Below are 20,572 nucleotides of genomic sequence, written 5' to 3' on the forward strand. Positions count from 1 at the left end.
GTTTCTGTTGGTTTTTGCTTTCTGTTAGTTTGTTTCTTTCTGTTTTCTGAAATTCTGGTTTGTTGATCTCTTGTTCTGTTTGTTCGGGGCTTTGCTCCTCATTTATACCAAAAAAATAAATTTTAAAAAAATAAATCTTATTCCTTGTCTTAGTAGTTGATTTTGGTCTATTTAATAATTATAATTTATTGAGTTATACCATTAATTACTAATTCTAATAATTTATAGCCGTTAGATGGATAAAAAATTAACGACTGAGATGACAAGCAAAATTTGTTAGTCTTACACTAGAGTCAATAAAGTCCCTCCTCATATATATTTAAAATTTTACTAATTGAATCAATGTTAAACATAGATGATTTTATTTTATTTTTATTTTTTTGCAGAATATAATAAAGAACATTTTTGTTTGAAGTAGCAGCCTAGAAGGCACATGATTCATTTCTTTGAAAAGAAAAACTACCAATTCAAATTCCAAAAACGGAGGGAAACCACCCCATTCCCGTTTCTCACAAATCTCTGTGATTCCAACATTTCTCACTTGCAAACCAAACCAAACCAAACCCTATCTTTGCTCGCTCGATTGTACTTTTGTAGGTTCCATGGCGGAAACCCTAAGCCCTAATCCCGCGATGGGTCAGAAGCAGAGGCTCCCCGTGGCCGCTCGCATCCAATCTCCGACCAGCCCCTTCTTCTTGGGCTCCAACGACGACCAGCTCGAACGTGCCCAGGCCCGCGCAGCTCGCGCTGCTGCCATCCGCCGCAAGAGCCTCGCCGTTTCCCAATCTTTTGACGCCAATTCCGATCCCGTTCTCAATAAGCAGCAGATCCTCGATTTGTTCCAAAACTGCATAAAGCTCGCCAGCGAAAACGTAAAAAATGAACAAAATTAAAGCCTTTTTTTCTTTTTTTTTCTTTTTTTTTCTTTTTTCATGTTTTTGATATATATTTTTAAAAAATTTATTTGGATGCAGAAAATTAATCAGAAAAACACGTGGGAGTTGAACTTGATTGACCACCTTACTGATATTATTAAAGCTGAAGATGAAAATGATGTGGAGACTAATTTTCAAAAGGTATGTTGTGCTTAATTCGTGTTGTTTCCTTGTTGGATATGATGGAGACTTTGGCAATGTTGTCTTCGATATCGCAGTTTAGTAATTTATAAGATGTTTCTCATAGAGTTTTCTTTTTCTTTTTTTTTGCAATGGTGATGTCATCTGTGATGATTATAAATCCATATGCAATGGCACATGTAAATTGGCACACTTCACCACTAGATTATGCAGAATCACTTCTTTGTATATGGATTGCACAGATGAACTTACAAGGGTGAATGTATAATCACTTTGATAACAATGGCTCTCAAAGCAAGGTTATGTATGTGTAGACTGTAGATATTCATCAAAATTTTATTTGGACAGGCAAGCTGCACTCTTGAGGCTGGAGTCAAAATTTATTCATTAAGGGTGGATTCAGTGCATTCTGAGGCATATAAAGTTCTTGGTGGGATGAATAGAGCAGGCCAAGAAGCTGAGCAAGGTTAGAATCATTACCCTCTTATCTAGCCTGGTGTATTATGATCCTTTGCATTCGTAGTGAGTTTCCTTGATGACTTCTTCGTGGGTGGGGGTTATGGGGATTATTTTTTTCTTGTTGTATAATAAGTGCTCTATTTCTAATTACTGCTTGGTATCTTATGAATGAAGCCTGCATGGCTTCAGTATACGGTACTTTGCTTTTGGTTTTTTAATATTTTGTTCTTTTTTAGTTCTAATTCTAAGTCATAATGTCAGACACTACTCTGGAGGGTGTTAATATTGAAGGTGGACAAGAAGAAGGAAGTGGGAAAGAGACAAACAAAAAGGTGAATAATCTTTGGATATCTGGACTTGACTGGTTAATGAAACTTCTTGATGAGTTTTAAGAGTTGTTTGTTCATGCAGTTGTCACCTTCTTCAACCCTGGAATCATCTTTTGAGGTTCTTAATGTAAAGAAGTTTGATGGTGATCACAAATCCTATTCTATTTCCATTACTTGTTTGAGGTGTGGAGTTAAGGTTGTAACTGAAAATGTATATTTGATTATGTTTTTCCAGCTGCATTTGTTGTGGATCCCCTCTATCGCCAGACAACAGCAAAATTTGATGAAGGTGGAGCCAAGGGTCTTTTAATGAATAATCTCGGTGTATATGGTGGATGTAGGGTGCTCTTTGATTCACTAGAAGTGCCTGCAAAGTGTATGGCAAGCCCAAATCAACATGATATTTCAGATACAATTGATCTTTCTTTTGCCAGAGGTGTGTTGCTTTTTGAAAGATCTGGTCAAATAAAACTGTTGTTACATTTGCAAATACAGACATTCAATGTGGACAATGGTGATTTATTTTCCTTTGTAGATTGTGTTGAGCAGATGGTATTGAACATGCGTGTGAAGGATGAGATTTCTCCAACTCTCAGGACTATAGTAAACCAATTCGATGAAAATAATAGAAGGCCTACTGATTTTCAACTTCATGGCCAGAATTCAGCTGAAGAGCTTGATGCTGCTTTAAATTGTGAAAATGGGGCTGACAGAGAAGAATATGAGAACTGCACGACCTGGAGTGATGATCATGATGACCAAACAGTTGTTGCTGATATGGGCTCTAATGATGCAGATCCAAGTTATCCTAGTTACCCTCAGGTTTTAGTCACGTTTCAACCATTTAAACATCTATGACTGTCTTGGACGAGTTTTAAAAATATTCTTCTGATATTTCAATAAGTGAGTGATGCACTTGCTTAAATAACATTCCAAATCTTGTAGGAAAATGAGGTATTTCCTGCCCCAGAGCCTGATATGGACGACAGATTTGAAAATGTTGATGGGTATTTATTTTTGAGTCTGGGTTTTAGTTCAAAACAAAACGCATGGGCAGGCCCTGATCATTGGAAGTATCGAAAATCCAAAGGTGGGGTTTGGAGGTCAGATAAAGATTATAATGCTTTTATGTTTTTTATGTTAAACTTAGAGAAATTGGGATAAAACCTTATGTTCTCCTTTGGAGAATTCTCATTTAAATAGTATGATATAATTACACAATCATAACTATACAATCATAACCTACAGCTAGCTAATTAATTAAGGATATAATTACACAATCATAACCTACAGCTGGCTAATTAATTAAGGATATAATTACAAATCATAACCTACAGCTGGCTAATTAATTAAGGATATAATTACAAATCTGCACAAATAATGCCAAATATTCTGCTCATCAATTCTATTGACATCCCCCCTCAAATTGATGCTGGTGAATCTACAAGCATCAATTTGCTGACGAGGAAATTATGTCGTTGACGTGTCAAAGACTTGGTGAGGATGTCAGCTAGTTGAACAGATGTTGAGACATGAGGTAGAGTGATAATTCTACGGTCATAAGCTTCCCTGATTGAATGACAATCAACCTCTATGTGCTTTGTTCTTTCATGGTATACAGGATTTGCTGCAATCTGTATGGCACTTGTATTATCAGCATACAACGGAGTTGGTGTTGCTTGTGAATAACCAAGTTCTGAAAGAAGGTCCCGTAACCAAATAATCTCAGAGCATGCTGCAGACATGGACCGATATTCTGCTTCAGTGGAGGATTTAGAGACAGATTCTTGTTTCTTGCATTTCCAGGAGATAGGGGCATCTCCTAAAAACATACACCAGCCAGTAGTAGACTTCCTTGTGTCGGGACATCCAGCCCAATCAGCATCGCTGTATGCTTGAAGTTGTATTGTTGCATTTGTTGGAAAGAAGATACCACGGCTGGGAGTGGCCAACAAATATTTAATGATTCGTTGTACTGCTGTAAGATGCAAGTGTCTAGGATTTTGCATGAATTTGCTGACTGTGTGGACAGCAAAAGAGATATCAGGTCTTGTGATGGTGAGGTAGATGAGACTTCCTACCAACTTTCGATATAAAGTTGGGTCTTGTAGAAGGTCACCTTCATCCCGTCTTAACTTTACATTAACTTCCATGGGAGTGTCAACCATAGTTGCAGTGGTGAGACCAGCTAGCTGAATTAGATCCTGAGTATATTTGTGCTGAGTGACAAAGATGCCTTTTTGTTGGAATTGTACTTTTAATCCCAAGAAATAAGTGAGCTGTCCAAGATCTTTCATGTGGAAAGTTGTATGCATCAATTGTTTGATTGTAGTGATAGCCTCTTGATCTGAGCCGGTGACGATAATGTCATCCACATAAACAAGGAGAATCACAATTCCTTTGGAGGTCCTTTGTAGAAAAAGAGATGGATCATAGCTACTTTGGATGAAGGAAAAACCAAGTAATGTTGTGCTAAACTTTTCAAACCACACTCTTGGTGCCTGTTTTAATCCATACAAAGAACGTTTTAGCTTACAAACAATATTAGGTAATAGTGAGGGCATACCCGTAGGAAGTTTGATGTAAACTTCTTCTTTGAGGTCACCATGAAGGAAGGCATTTTTGACATCTAGCTGGTGAATTGGCCAAGATTCAGATGCAGCAATGGCAATAATAGTCCGCACAGTAGTCATCTTGGCCACCGGCGCAAAGGTCTCTTCATAGTCTAGGCCATATTCTTGCTTATTTCCAAGAACAACCAATCTAGCCTTGTATCGATCGATGGATCCATCTGAACGCAACTTTATAGTGAATACAAATTTACTGCCAAGAGGTTTAACCGATGAAGGACATGGAACAATGTCCCATGTTTGATTTTCCTCTAGTGCAAGAAGTTCAGTCTCTATAGCATCCTGCCAACATTTATGCTCCATTGCCTGTTTATATGAAGAAGGAATAGGAATAGATGCTAAAGTTGCTGTCAAAGATAAAGATTCAGAAACACCATACTTTTCCGGTGGTTTACGAATGCGAGTACTGCGACGTAAAGGGGCAGGTTCTAGTGCATGCACTGGATCAGCAGCCAGAGAATGATCAGAAGGGGGCCTTGAAGGGATTGAAGTCTGAATTGGTGGAACAGTCGGACGTCTTTGGTAGACAATGACAGGAGGACGAGCTTGGTCTTCTGCAAAACTGTTAGGAAACAATGGCAAGACAGATTTGGATGTAGAAGATTGAGTGTCTTGGTTAGTAGCAAAAAAATATGTATCTTCTTGAAAGATGACATTTCTAGAAACCCCAATCCTATGTAAGTGAGGATCATAGCATAAAAAACCTTTTTGATGGGCTGAGTAACCAAGAAAAGCACATTTAACAGATTGAGCTGTGAGTTTGGTGCGTTCTGGTGGCTGAAGATGAACATAACAGACACAACCAAAGGTGCGAAGAGTTGAATAATTGGGTTGCTTACCAAATAACCTTAAGAAAGGGGAATCATTGTGCAAGACTGGAGAAGGCAGCCGATTAATAAGGTGGACAACAGTTGAGAGAGCTTCACACCAAAAACGGGAGGGTACTAAAGAGTCCAACATTAAGGTACGGACAACATCAAGAAGATGACGGTTTTTTCTTTCAGCTATCCCATTTTGTTGGGGTGTGGAAGGACACGACCTTTGAGATAATATACCATTTTTCTGCAAGAACTCTTGAAACAAATGAGATGTGTATTCCCCCCATTGTCAGAACGCAGAGTTTTAATTTTTGATGCAAACTGAGTTTGAACATAGGAATGAAAAAATTGGAATGCAGAGAAAGCTTCAGCTTTAGATCGCAAAAAATAGACCCATGTGAAACGACTATAGTCATCAATAAAAGTGATAAAATATTTGTAATGTGCATGAGATATTACAGGTGTGATGCCCCATAAATCACTGTGAATTATGTCAAAAGGCTGATTTACATTTGATTGATGAACTGGAAATGGTAGAATTTTACTTTTACCAAGTTTACAAGAATTGCAATCAAATTGAACAGCACTAAAAGATGGGAAATGTTTATTGCCAAGAACTCCAGATTTCATTAAGGCATGAAGTACATTCGAATTTGGGTGACCAAGACGCTTATGCCATAATTGAAAATTAACAGTTGCAGAATTACAAGAAATAAAAGGCTGAAAAGAACATGGTGACAACAATGAATAAAGAGGAAAAAGACGTCCAACTTTAGGCCCCTTCGCGATCACCTTCCCTGAGTGTTGATCCTGCACATGACAACCAGACTTTGAGAATTCAACTTTGCAATCACTGTCAACTAATTGACCAACTGAAATAAGGTTACTGGTGAGATCAGGGGAAACATAAACATTGGTAAGAGATGAAGAAATATCACCAATTGCTGTGATAGGTAAATTGTTTCCATCCGCAGTGTGTATTTGTAAATTACCAGAGTAATTTGTAACATTGGTAAGAGAAGCAACATTGTTGGTCATATGATTGGATGCGCCAGAGTCAAAGTACCAAGGAGAGCTGGATAAAGAAACTTTACCTGAAAGACCCAAAGCAGAAAATGCAGAAACAATCATTTGTTGAACCATTTCAGGGGTTAAAGTTGGCACAGAAACAGGCGGATTCTGATCCACAGAAACAGGAGTAGTAGAAGAGCCAACAGTGGCAGTGAAGGCTGTTGCATTTCTCCGTGGTGGTCTGATTTGACATTCTTTGATGATGTGACCTTCTTTTTTGCAGTAATTACAGAACTTTTTAGGACAGTTTGAAGCAAAATGTCCATGGCCTTTGCAGCAGAAACATTGGACAGTACTCATGTCTCGACCTCGTGGTTTGGCTTGTACTGCATACGCTACAGGAAGGGAGGCAGATTTCTGGTGTTCCATGTTTGTCTGAGTAAGGAGACGTTGTTCTTCACGAAGCAATTCATTTAGACATTCATCCAAGGAGGGAACAGGAGCCCTGTTCATTAGGTTGGTGCGAATGCCCTCAAAAGTAGATCTCAATTTCATAAGAAATTGATCTCGTTTTGTGGTGTCATGAACATTTTGGACTGCAGTTTGTCCTTCAGTCGACAAATCTTTATAGACAATGTCAGTATATTCAGCCCAAAGATTCATGAAATGAGAATAGAATTCAGAAATTGAGAGACTATCCTGTTGAAAAAGAGAAATTTCATGTTCAAGCTGGAACCTGCGAGCAGTGTTTGTTTGGTTATAAATTTTCTTCAAATAGTCCCACATCTTTGCTGCCGTTGTGAAGGGTCTGAGATTGAGGACAATACTAGGCTCAACAGAGCCTATGATCCAAGTCATTACCTGTGCATCTTTGGCCTCCCATTGGGCATGTGCCGCTTGGTGCGTAGTTTTGTCAGGAGCAGAATTAGTTCCGTCAACATGACCCCAAAGCTCCTTGCCTTTGACAAAGATCTGGAACTGAAATGCCCAGGTGGAGTAGTTCTTTCCATTAAGACGAACAAAAAGAACATCATATTTTTCAGTAGACATGATGCTGAGAAAAATCGCGAGAGGAAAAAAAAAACAAGAATTGCGACGTGAACAGTACGCGCAAAAGACTAGAACTTGGGAACTCAGAGACTGTGAGCACAGCGAAAAATTTAGTAACGAAACCTAGATTGATACCATGTTAAACTTAGAGAAATTGGGATAAAACCTTATGTTCTCCCTTGGAGAATTCTCATTTAAATAGTATGATATAATTACACAATCATAACTATACAATCATAACCTACAGCTAGCTGGCTAATTAATTAAGGATATAATTACAAATCATAACCTACAACTGACTAATTAATTAAGGATATAATTACAAATCTGCACAAGTAATGCCAAATATTCTGCTCATCAATTCTATTGACATTTTAGAGTTCAGAATGATAATTATTTTAGAATCTTTTTTTGTAGTCTCAGAGGTTCATCCTATTTCTGAAGATGGGTTAACCCTAAAAACAAGGCAGCCAAGGAGTAAGAGACATGCCGAAGTTGATTTAGATTTCACAAATTCTCTTGAGAAAGAAATGTCAGACATATTTTCTCCTCCCAAGAATCCCAAATCGTTACTGCTCCCAGAAAGCAGACTGCCTTGCAACACTAAACTTCCAGAGGACTGTCACTATCAGCCGGAGGATCTTGTCAAGTTATTTCTTCTGCCTAGTGTGAAGGTAGTTTCTTTAAGATATAGGAATTAGTTTCAAAGAACTCTCTCTGTTGTAATATTATTTGTAGCCTCTGATGATTAATATTCATTCTTCAGTGTCTTGGGAGGAGGGCAAAAAGGTTCTCAGGTAAAATGTTGAGCAATTGTGATTCCAATACTTTAGTTTTTTTTGAAATGTAGTCTAATTCTTTTGGCTTGTGAAAATAGAGAACATTTTGTAATGTTTTCAGTTGTCACTAGATTGTATTTCAAGTTCCGGTGTATTTGCAGATGGATCTAGAGAACAATGCAATGAGTATGAATCATTCCCTTCCTGGGATAATGAAAATGTTTGTGGTGGTGATTCTGGTGACTATGAAGGTGATCTTCATAGTGACATGGAAGATTCTGGCACTCTTATTACTCAGCCTCGTCAGGTGGGTTTTATTGAATAATTTACACACTTGCTCTTGATATGTGACTATTTCAGGTATTATCCCCACTGATGAAAGGATAATGGCTTTCATCAATACATATGTATTTCTTATCATTAATTTTCAGTCGAAATTATTGCAGTTAGAACTGAAGTATATGCTTACTTTAACTAACACAGGTCAATAAAATTGAAGTCCAGTATGACAAAACTTCCAAACAAGTTGATGTTCATGCATTGAAAATTACTCTTTGGGACCACGTTCAAGAATCGAGTAAACTTCCTTTTCAGGTATGCCAAGATTTCTCTATTTCTTGATAAGTGTTATTTTTTGTCTATTTAAACTTTTAAAATTTATCTTTCCGTTTTGGGTTTCCTCCACTAAAATGATATGCTTGCTACAATGAGTTTTCTTTATGACATAGTGTTATATCAACTTTCTTTCGGATTTTGTCGCATTGCTAATGCTATATATTTTTGCCTTACTTTTCTACGTCTAAGTAGATAATCAATTTAAGTTCCTTTTCACTTTTCGTTTGAGTGGTAAGTTTTAATTCTTGCATTGATTTGTTTTTTTGACGCTTTCTTTATTCTGAAGGGTCAAGAAGAAGTGGTATCTTTCAGGAATGTATTGGCCAACTTTCCTAGCGAATGCGACGCTGCTGCAACTATTAGTGACATCTCTCCTCATTTGTGCTTCATATGTCTATTGCATTTGGCAAATGAGAAAGGCTTGAGCATTCAAAGCTGCCCCAACTTGGATGATCTTGTCATATGCCTTCCACATGTTGGTGATGCTATAAGTGGAACAGTTTAAATACTTCACTTAGTTACTCTTTAGTTCAGGAATTAGAAAATAGTTTGGTAAGTGCTCTTTACGTTTTGTTTAGGTATTGTTACTTGTCAAGTTGGGGTTGATGCATTTCATTGGTTTCTCTTGCTTGCTCCGATTATTTTTTTTTTTTTTTTCTTTTCTTTTCTTCAGACAAGATAGATTTCCCCCCTTAATTTTGTTCATAGACATCATCGCCTAATGATGATGAACTTTGTCAATCATTCTCAGAATAATAGTAAATAGATCATTTGTTGTTAACAGCTTGGCAGTATAATGTTGATTGAAAACTTAATCAAAATTAGTCCACAGGTTGGACTCCAATTTGGCCATTACAAATGTGAATCATTTATCATCAATTGTTATCTTGGCCTTGATTCATTCCCTCAGACACGTGACACGCATATTTATGGTTTTTTTTTTGCAGATGGGGATTTTACTGCTGAAACAAGTCCAAGAAAGAAGTGAAGTGTGTAACAAGTCTCTTGTGGTTGGAGGGTGTGCAAGTATCAGTTTGGTTATGGTGGTTTAAGTCTCGTCGAGAAATTGTTAGACCTATAGTAGTGTCCACTACCTCTCACCTTGCATGAAGTATTCAACGCATGTAGTGCTCCATTTGTATTCTCTAGTTCTGCTCGTCTTATGTGTGTCTAACGCTCTGGTTTTCACGATACTTGCTTTTGTTAGTGTAAATATGGCATTTATTGATGGATGAGTGACTGATTATTAGATAGCACTACCCTACCCTACATTTTCTATTAACTTACTATCAAACTGAATTGATGACATATTTACTTCCAATTAATCGAAATTAAATGAATTATTTATCTAACTGATTTAATCATTTGTCAAACTGATATGATTAACCAGTAACCACTTATACAACTTAATTAACGGATAGCACCTCCAAAATAAATGGTTAATGGATTCTCTATTGCAAATTAACCAAGCTCGAACTAAATAAGCATATTTTCAAATGATTGATCAAAATTTAATTTAGTTAATGGTCCCACGAGATTTTTCTCTATCCCTGTATATGAACATTAAATTACATAAGTAAAACAAAGAAGCAACAATCTGAACCAAGGCTCAAATATGAACATCAACAAAAGTTTATCACAACATTTAACGATTTGTAGCTTTCAACAGGCGTACATGTGGAATCAATAACCAAAAATGAATGTTAGAAATACAACAACATTTGTATTTTACACTTGACCTTTCGTGAACACATATGGGACCTATGATGATTTTCTATTACCAACATTCAATAACACTTGTTTGAAAACTATTATATAACAACCACTCCATGGAATCACTTCTTTGCCATGCTATGTTTCTAAGCAGTCTCTACTTTCCCTTGAGACTGAGTATGAGATTTGGCAAGCCCTTCTTTCCATCCTTTCTGCCGAGCTCTAAGTTCCCACAATGCAGTCAACTTCTTCTGAGCCACTAATGTCAACTCAGCCTTCTCCCTGGCCTCTTCGCACGTTTCCATCCCTGAATTACACTTGTCTGCTTCCTTCTGATACTGAGATGCAATCTTCTTTGCTTCAAGCAGAGCCATGTCAGCGCGTTGCTGATTTTCCAAAGCTTGATTTTCCCTTAGCTTTAGTTCTTCAGATAATAGCTCAGCAAAATTCTTTTCAGTGTCTCCATTCACCTCTGGATCAGGCTTTGCACAATCTGAATAACAATTCCAATCAAGAAAAGAAAAAGAGTTGGTGAAGAAAGTTGAATCCAAAAAACACCCACAGAAACAAAATGTTTTTCAACAACGCAGCTAGCTGCAGGCAAAATAAAATTTCTGTTCTTGAGCTTTTATCTCATTTTCTAGAAGTGGCTTATCCAGTATTTCTTAATTATATTTAAAGTGGACAACAGCACACCTCAACCACGAAGCAACATGTAATCCAAGCAAGTCTAGTACAACATAAGAAAGATATAGGCATTCTTATTAGTTTGATACCTTTATTTAAACACAATAGATTATAAGTTACCTCACAGAAATATTTTTGCAACACAGGGTATGTACCCAAATTTTGTTTAGCAGTGACCTGAGTACTGGACTGACATAAAACAAAAAGTCACACTAGACATAGTCCTTGATTAATATGTTTTTTAAACACAAAATAATAGGCCAAGAATGAACCATTTTGTTTGTTTGTTATTTTAAAGGAAAACAAACAGAAGACGCATGACATTTGTGATTCTAAAAGATGATCCCAACTAAGAGAAATAACTTACTATTTTACTTCTTAAAGTGAGTTAACAATGTCACTTCAACTCCTAAAGTCCTACACCATCATAAAAGTGCGTATTACGTAGAAGAGTTATGACAATAACAAAATGGGATATTTATGTAATTCACTGTAGTTCATCTAGGATACAGAAACCAACCTTCAAATGAAGTGTTGCTAAGCCCTGCAGTAACACAAAAAAGAAACTGAAATAAGTACATGCTCGATTTGCAGTTAGATGAAGAGAAGGGAGCATCAATTTATGATAAAACCACAAGGATGTTCAACTGGAACTAAAATTTTATAGTACAAAAAACAGAGTTATAATTTATTATGTGGTTATTGATTTGCTAATATATTAGTCATAACCGAAGGAAATAATAGTGTTCCAAGGTTATGGTGCTTAGTTTCATATTTATTTAAGCTAATAATATAAATGGGTTATAAGGGGATAACTGTGCCTCATCAATTTGGCAGAGAATGTGCATATTAATATGGTTGCAAATTTTAACTGCTCTTAGTTAGATAAACAATTGGCAATTAGTTTATAATGAGGCCTTCTCATATCCAAATAGAATCTTTGGTAAAGTAATACATGGAGAGAAAGGAGAAATAGATCAAAATACTAGTTAGGCACTGACAATCATTTCAAAATTCAAACACAAATTACTCTCAGCATTTCATTAAGAACTGTGTCAGCCAGTCCCCTCAAACGGTTCATGAAAAGTTTTCACATTGGTCAACTTAAGTCTCACGGGAAAAACCCAAAAACCCTAGCATAATAATGCTGTAAAGAACCAAAGTAATCAACATCATCGTTTAACAGGTTGGAGTAACAGTGTCTTCTCATCAAATTACTCCTACTGGAGAGAAAATGAAACAGAAAGTTAAGGATTACATTGCTTATGTCTGTGGAAGGATTCATGATTCAATTTCCATGATTGAACTAATACCCAGTTACCATAGTTAAAAAAAAAAAAAAAAACCCAGAGAGCCCAGATCTCAAGTAGTGTCCTGATTCTGATCCAAACCCTGGATTGGATCACCCAGTTAGGAAAAGATTACATTTTTAACGAGATATTGAGATGGGTAATTGAGCAATTGATGAAAACAGATCTAAGAAGGGGAAGGGGAAGGAAGCACCTTGGGGAATGGAAAGGATGGGTTGTGAAGAGCAATCACAGATGCAAGGGGCACATGTAGAAGAAGAGTGCTTCACTGCAACCAAGCCTTCCATGAAATGCCAATAGAGAGGAGGACCCACTATGTAACCTGCAATGCATAGAGCCACAACCACCAAACCCACCCTCAACAACACAACCCCTGAATGGTTCATAGCCATCTCTCTCCGTGTGTTGTTGCTGGCACACACAAGACAAGAACTCAAATCTAGAGAGAGAAACAAATGATGAGTGTTAAATGAAGGTCTGCGTCAACTGGTAAGAGTAAAAGGTTACTGCTGCTACTTCTGCCGTCGTCTTATTCTCCAATTTTTTATAATCTTTCTCTTTGATTTATTATTTCTTTTCCCCCTTTATATAGTTTCTGGATTCTGTTATAAATGCAATGATTAATAAAATTAATTATATTATTGACAATAATCAATTACGGAAACCAAATGGTGGTATTATTGGTAGTAAGATAGTTGAGTAATTGAAAAGAAAAAAAAAATGGTTTTGGTTTGATCTTCATACGTGACAATTGGGAGGGATTTAAATATCTTTATCTTTAACCCGTCTCGCATTCCGAATTAATCACATGGCCGATTTAAAGAGTTAACGTTTGTGGGAATATGGAGAGAGCCAACTCGTCTCAAAGAAATAATTAATTTTAAATTAACTCCAAAAAAGAAAATCAATTAAGGAAAAAACATTAAAATAATCAATTAAGAAAAAAATATTTAGAAAATATAATTTTGTGTCATTTAAAATGAAATGATAGGGTTTTTTGCAATGTTATTAAACCCGGACCGGTGATCGACCCGGTCGGGGTACCGGGTCAGTGGGTCACTGGTTCAACCGCATGAACCGAATATATATATATATAAATTTATATTTTATATTCAATTATATAATAAATATTTTAAATAGTGCAAGTGAATTAAGAACCAAATGTAGTTTAGTGGTAAAGAGTATATCTTCATAACAACGGTTTGATTCCCACTATATGCTATTTTGAAATAATTCTATTAAATGATAAATTTATATATATATATATATATATATATATATATATATATATATATATATATATATATATATATATATATATATATATATATTAAATGGTGCATATTAACCAACAAATAAACTCAGGACATCCTCACAGGACTCAAGTTCGAATCCTAGCGGCTGCAACTTTGAAAATATTTTTTCAAAAACCGGGTTGAGTTGTAAAACCGGTCCACCGGGTCACCGGTTGAACCGCGGTTCTTGACCGGTTCACCGGGTCGAATTATATATCAATATATAGTTATTTTATTTAAAATGACAAATATTTTTCTCTTTTATTAATTTATTTAATGTTGTATAATTCTATGTTAATTTTATGCTCTAAATATAAAATAAAGTATATTCCTCTTTGGAACATATTAATTACTGCAAAAAGAATTCTTTTATAATAAAATCATTTAATTTTCATTTTATGGATTGTTAGCTGTTAAGATTATCACGATTGTAAAAGTAGCATATAAACAAAGTATTTACAATATTTTTCAATATAAATTATGAATTTGTATTAATTTGTGAGAAAATCTTATAATTTTTTGGAGTTTTATGAAAAATATATTATAAAAAGTTGTAACATCCCACATGAATTAGGAGATTATTTTGAATTGCAATTATAAGTATCAAGGCTTGCTATGAGTTCGAAATATAAGTGGGTGTAGGTAGGACTAATGTTAAGTACAATGTATGTAAAAATCATAGCTACTACCTAGTGAGTGCATTATATAATAGCTAATAGCATGTTAAGTAAGATAAGGGAACCCTTAAGGGTTTAACCTAGGGAAACCAATGAGACTTTAATAGGGCTGGCCCAAGGGCCCATGAGGGGCATTAAGCAACCCAAACTTTCCTTCATCATTGCATCTTCCCTTCATGCACTAAGGGGGCGTTTGGTACGCGGGATTTTTCAAGAATTCCGGGAAACTGAATTTTTCTAAATTTTAAATTTACGGATATTATCATAAACTGAATGTAAAAATCATATTTTTGAAAATTGAGATTTCCGACTAAAAAAAAATTTCTCCCGTACAAACGCCAACTTATGCATGCGTGCCATGTGGCAAACAAGATCCCTACCACCCCTTGCATGCACGACACTTAGGCCATGAGGACATATTGATTCCTCCTTCTATGTTTGGCCAAGCTCACTCTTTCACCTAGAATTTTATCTTTCAATGTCTTACAACCGATTTCTTCACATGCCATTGAAGCACGAAAGAAAAGAGAAACTCTACTCATCACCATTCCCATTCGTATGTCAAGGAGCAAACAGAAAACTGAACTTGTATTTCCTTAACCAAAAATCAGAAAACCTAGTCACCCTCAACCTTCCCCAAAATCGTGGGTTTCTCAAGAGGAAGACTCATCACCAACTTCCATTTCTCCTTTCTCTTAGCTAGACCGTGCACTTAGGAGCAAGGATGAAGCATCTTCATTACTTCTATTGTTTCCTCTTTCCTATTCGGCTGAACACCACAAGCAAGGAGGTAGGATGTTTATCTCCTTTCTTGTTTCCTTCTACCCGATTGGCCCTGATTAAGTTTTGGTTTTTCTTTCCCTTGCATGCTCATAATCCAGCCGTGATTGAGTCCATCTTTCCCTGCATGCAGCTGGATTCGGCTCTTGGAATTTAGGAAAAGAAGTGGAAGGTTATCCCTTGTTCGATTGAAGATCCTTGGTGCTTAGACAAGAAGGTAACAACAAAAAAAATCAGTTCTGCGTTTTTCTCTTCTTCTACTGTTTCGGCTGCATGTAGGTGTAGGAAGCTAGTTTTGTCATTCCTCCTCTTCTTGTTGATTAGCCGTACCATAGTTAGTATTTTAGTGCATACAAGCTTTGAAAATTAACTTGGTGAACTTGGAAAAATAGCCCCTAAGTTGTTAGGCTGTTCGCTGTATTAGAAAGGAAATTAATAAACTTACGCATGTTAAAACTTAGTGGACTGCACCTTAAGAGTCTTTTAAGTCCTACATAAGTCACGCAAGTAGTAGTATTCAAATGAATATTTTGGGTCCTTAGGGGATGGTCCTAAAAACCGAATCTGAGTGCTAATGAAACCTTGAATTTTATTGTTGTTAACAAGTTGATAAATTAATGTGAAGTCAGAAAAATTTAGTTGCTATAGGGGCCATGGAAACCGAAGGAAGACTAGGATTAGTAGACATATAAATTACTTGTAACTTATAGGATACAAAAAGATGAATTCTGATTTGAGTATTTTGTTAATTAGGTGCGCAAGTTTCTATAAAAAAAAGGGGGACTGATTCTGATGACTTTATGGTTAAAACTCTAAAGCACAAGGTAAGTGTTTGGTGGTGAGACCTATTGTGACTTTAGCTAGGGTATGGAATTTTGAACTGTTGCTCACATGTGCCTTGGATTCGTATTTTGTTAAATATGATTTGCAATCTGCCTTGGACTTAACATGATGGAAATTCTGTTTTGGGAAGTATTTGTTATTCGTCAGCTTGGTATTAAAAATACATGAAATATATGCTATTATGATTATAATCTAGTCATGCATATGCACATCATAAAACTGCATTTCTCATGTGTGTGTAAAGCCAATCATGTCATAGAATACGACATTATGCATTCATTCTGGAAACCGAAGTATATCATAAAAGTAAGCATACGTTTGAGCACGCATCATATAGGCATCCCTCCGGTACCAGGGTATGGGACACTTGGCTTCAGTCCGCATAGGTCGCAGTTCGAGTTCCTCTTGATGGAGCCAAAATGGAATCTCCACTGTGCTTGTTAGTACGTGCACTGCAGTGCTATGAACGTACCTTACTTTGGCGTTATATACGCATCTTGATTAGTATTTTGGCGTTATATACACATCTTGATTAGTATTTTGGCGTTATATACGCAATCTGGTTAGTACTATGACGTTATATACGTATTTTGATTCTGCTTTAGCATCTGTTCTGAATTTAAATGTTGATGCGACTGTTTTGGAATTTTTGTACCTAGACTAATATTGTGGCAATACTGGTTTTGCTATCACACTACTGGGATTTTTCTCACCCCTTTTGGTATGAACTATTGAAATTAGTAAAGAAAGTGCAAATTATATATACATATATGAAATTTTCATGTGATTTTTATGCACATTTTCATGTAATCTTTGATAACATTATTTCATATGATATTAATGAAAATTGATTTCATGTGGTCTTTGTGAATAATTTTTTATATTTTTTATATTTTAATTTGATTTGGGCCTACAAACATTAGTTTCCAACTTGGTAGGCCTTACAAGTCGTATTCGGTTTTTTTTAGTTTTTTTATAATATGCAGGCCATAAATCAAGTATTTAATAGGCTAATAGGTCAGTATAGGTTCCAAATATTTTACATAAGCTTAGGATATCAAAGCCAAAGTTTGGCTTAACTTGACCCATTTATACCCCTAGCCGTGACCTGTGAAGAACATTAACATAGAGGGACAACAAACTTCACAATTAAAAATAAACATGAAATAATCAGCGACAAATGTCTAAAATCATTTAAATGACATTGGATCCACATAAATCATTTAATTAGTGTTTAGATATTTTAAAAATACAAAAAGAAGAAGAAGTTGTTAATGGATATGTATAAGAAATTTTCATACTCCATATATATACATATATCTTCATTGATTTTTCTCTTTAACATTTTTCACTAATTAATAACCAAAATTCACATTCTTGTTGTGAAATAAAATACAAATAACACCAATAAACAATTCAATTCCATTACCAATAGCAATTGAAGCTCTACATTAAAATAATTTTAAAAAAAGGTAAACGTAAAACAACACTCCATTTTTCAAAAGAAATAAAATCAATAACTACCACCACACAAAAAAAAGTTGTTAATAAAATAAAGTGGGCATGAATTTTACTCATGTTAGAAACACCCAATAAACAATTATGGTCAGCAAAGACAAAGAATTTCATTTTTATAAGGTTCAAAAATATAAATAAATTTTTTTCGCCAACGGACAATATAATTACCAATGCATCTTCCAAGAACAGATATTCGTAAAATCTTAAAGAAAGGAATGAAACATCGTGCCTTGTCACAGAATGATTGGGTTCCGGGTGGTGAGTGCGAATAAGAAAAAAAGTTAGAAGAAAACCTCAATTGGAAAAGGATGAAAGAAGAAGAAGAAATTAAGAAGAAAGAAATATGTTATCTAATCATACACGGAAAGCAGCTCCATATCTTCATATGTTACCAGTACCACTGTTACAATTTTAGCTAGGGTCAACTTACAATTTTAGCTAGTGCCCAATTATAATTACTTATATAATTATATACACGAAGGAAAATTCTCACATTTGAGAATTAGGTTTTTGACTATTCTTTGTGTGCAATAACCCAAAACACAATAGTTCAATGAACCTTCATATTTCGTAATTATAGTCCCGTTATTCATTTGGTTTCATGATTGTTAAATCGTTTATTTTTCTCTCTGTACGTCAGCTGAAGTGATTGAGGAAATAGAAAAAAAAGTAATTTTTCATATTATAACTATGTTTAGCAGGTAAGAAATAGTGTCAAAAACTAAAAGGATACAACCTTGTGTCCTTTAAAAGGACAAACCCTTTTTCCTAATTTTTAAATGTGTTTATTTGGTTTAATTGGGCCCATATTTTGAAATAGGTCAACTAATCATTTTTGTGATTAATTTTAGAAGTCTTTCTTTTTTAAAATAATAGGAGTAAGAATAAATAACATAACTGATTAGAATAAAGCAAAAAAAAAATATACAGGATAAAAAATAAAAAAAAGGTAAAACACAAAAATAACCATACTATACATGTTCCTTATTATTTATTTGCATTTAGATCGTTTGTTGTTACTTTGTATTGAGTATTTGATTTTCTATTTAGGTGGTGTCAAATTATAATTTTTATCTTAGTTAATTATAATTAATTATATAATAAGTAAAAAAAAACAAGCAGGTGCCAAGGCACCTGCTGGCTTGGATGTGGCTACGCTAGAGCCGGAAAAACGGGCTCGGCTCGGCGGACCAACCCGCCAAACCTGTCAAACGGGGCGGGGCGGGCTGAGTTTTTCAACCCATATCAAAAGCGGGGCGGGGCGAGCTCATTTTTTGGCGGGTAGATGGTGGGCATAGGCGGGCCGAGGCCGGTCAGTGTAAAATGGGCTCGGGCTGGCGAGCCAATCCGCCCAACCCGCCAAACAGGGCGGGGCGGGGCGGGCTGACTTATTTTTTGGCGGGTTGATGGCGGGGTGGGGCGGGGCGGGCCGCCCACTTTGCCACCTCTAGGCTATGCCAATGATTTTTCGTTCTTCATTACTTATCTATGAAGCAGTGTTTTGAATCAAATCTTGCACCTTTAAAAGATCTTTGGTCTTCAAAAAGTTTGCTAATTATGATAATTTCAATTTTTTTTTTTGAAAATGATAATTCCAAATCTGTTTAACCATGTTTTTGCAATATAAATCTTCAAGATTGGTTGTTAGAAAACATCAATAGTAATAAGAGCTGGAACGGTGAGATTACCTGGGCTTTCATCTTTGGCGTGACAACTTGGTTCCTGTGGCGTAACAGAAATGAATTTATCTTTTCCAGCTCTACTCGGTCAGCTTATAACATCTAATGTCCATTTTGGGGTACTATAATAGCATTGTTCAAGCTAAACACCTGTTGGGCATAGTTGGTTTAAAGCATTTAACTCGTAAAGAGAGGCTTATTTTTTGGTCCCTCCGGCTGGTCAGTGGGTTAAAGTCAATGTTGATGGGGCAAGTTCATCAAATGACATACAATCTGGTTGTGGAGGGGTGGTTCGGGATTGTGCAGGTAATTGGCTTGTTGGTTTTTGCAGAAATCTCGGTTGTGGTAATGCTTTAAATGCAGAACTCTAAGCTTGCTTGATTGGGTTGGAGATTTGTTGGAATAAGGGAGTTAGACATGTTTGGTTGGAAGGGGACTCTCTACTGGCACAACAACTGATTAAGAATGGTTGCAGCTCTTCTCATCCGTACTCTTTCTTAATTAATCTCATTCGAAATATGCTCTCTAGGAGTTGGTTTGTTCACATGACGCATATCCATCGAGAAGGAAATGGTGTTGCAGACTGGCTTGCTTCGTATTCATATGATTTTTCTTGGCAAACTCAGGAATTGAATGTTCCTCCTGTGGGTGTCTTAAGCAGGCTGTTTTGTGATACCATTGGAGTTGGTTGGCCTAGGATTTGCTCCTAGTTTGTTTTTTAGTTTGGGTGTTTCTGTTTTGTAATTCCTTTGTTCTCCAAAAAAAAAAAGGCTAAAAATAATGGTGAGTCTTGTAAAGTGTGTACTCAACACATTGGAATTGGAGCACTTCAAGTAATGCAAGAAATATGTATCTTTCCAAAATGTTTGCTTTTATGATTTTATTATAAAAAAGTGATTTAAGAATACAATGTGTAAATATTAGTACTATTGAGATATATAAAAATCATTAATGTAGCCTCACTCAACAGCTTAAGCTTTTGGGTTGAATTGGTTCTTAACATAATATTAGAGCTTCAATGTATTGGGTTCGATCCTCACCGCCTCCCACTTTCTTTCTAGTGAAATTTCTTTCTTCGCACAGGTAGATGGACTTGTGCATTGTCCACCCTTCTAGTCGCCCAGTGGACTCTCGTGTAAGGGGATGTAGTCTCACCCAACAATTTAAGCTTTTGGGTTTTTGGGTTGAATTACTTCTTAAGAAGTACATTGCTACTGAATCATTAATTTGTAAAAAAAAAAAGGCAAATAAATGAATAAATATCTTTATACATATAATCAACTAATCAAGACCTATCTAGTTT

General features: G+C 35.8%; 2 protein-coding genes across 2 annotated transcripts; one reads left to right on the top strand and one right to left on the bottom strand.

Moving 5' to 3' along the window:
• The first annotated feature begins 602 nt into the window (after positions 1-602).
• LOC133300932 (condensin complex subunit 2) lies at positions 603-9,786 on the top strand. The gene is made up of 14 exons (XM_061500517.1): positions 603-872; positions 975-1,076; positions 1,425-1,542; positions 1,797-1,867; positions 1,947-2,007; positions 2,100-2,300; positions 2,400-2,686; positions 2,810-2,954; positions 7,791-8,047; positions 8,140-8,170; positions 8,314-8,459; positions 8,636-8,746; positions 9,054-9,319; positions 9,715-9,786. The coding sequence occupies exons 1-13, from the start codon at positions 603-605 to the stop codon at positions 9,270-9,272; spliced, it is 2,019 nt and encodes a 672-aa protein (XP_061356501.1). The 3' UTR covers positions 9,273-9,319; positions 9,715-9,786.
• A 609-nt stretch (positions 9,787-10,395) lies between these two features.
• LOC133300917 (uncharacterized) lies at positions 10,396-12,989 on the bottom strand. Its single transcript, XM_061500497.1, has 3 exons — positions 12,671-12,989; positions 11,688-11,711; positions 10,396-10,973 (listed from the first exon to the last, which is right to left on the bottom strand). The coding sequence occupies exons 1-3, from the start codon at positions 12,867-12,869 to the stop codon at positions 10,627-10,629; spliced, it is 570 nt and encodes a 189-aa protein (XP_061356481.1). The 5' UTR covers positions 12,870-12,989; the 3' UTR covers positions 10,396-10,626.
• Positions 12,990-20,572: the final 7,583 nt, after the last annotated feature.

This window comes from Gastrolobium bilobum, unplaced genomic scaffold (assembly GCF_033153095.1).
Source record: "Gastrolobium bilobum isolate Gb01-03AN ecotype WA unplaced genomic scaffold, APGP_CSIRO_Gbil_v1 utg2979, whole genome shotgun sequence".
Lineage (NCBI taxonomy): Eukaryota > Viridiplantae > Streptophyta > Magnoliopsida > Fabales > Fabaceae > Gastrolobium > Gastrolobium bilobum.

Bases quoted from the DNA above. Each gene is read 5' to 3' on its own strand.
- LOC133300917 (XM_061500497.1), bottom strand. From the start codon at position 12,869: ATGGCTATGAACCATTCAGGGGTTGTGTTGTTGAGGGTGGGTTTGGTG. The intron at 11,712-12,670 runs GTGCTTCCTTCC...GTGTTACTGCAG, and splicing joins CATCCTTTCCATTCCCCAAG to GGCTTAGCAACACTTCATTT. The intron at 10,974-11,687 runs GTTGGTTTCTGT...ATTGTTATTCAG, and splicing joins TAGCAACACTTCATTTGAAG to ATTGTGCAAAGCCTGATCCA.
- LOC133300932 (XM_061500517.1), top strand. From the start codon at position 603: ATGGCGGAAACCCTAAGCCCTAATCCCGCGATGGGTCAGAAGCAGAGG. The intron at 1,543-1,796 runs GTTAGAATCATT...TCATAATGTCAG, and splicing joins AGGCCAAGAAGCTGAGCAAG to ACACTACTCTGGAGGGTGTT. The intron at 2,008-2,099 runs GTGATCACAAAT...ATGTTTTTCCAG, and splicing joins TAATGTAAAGAAGTTTGATG to CTGCATTTGTTGTGGATCCC.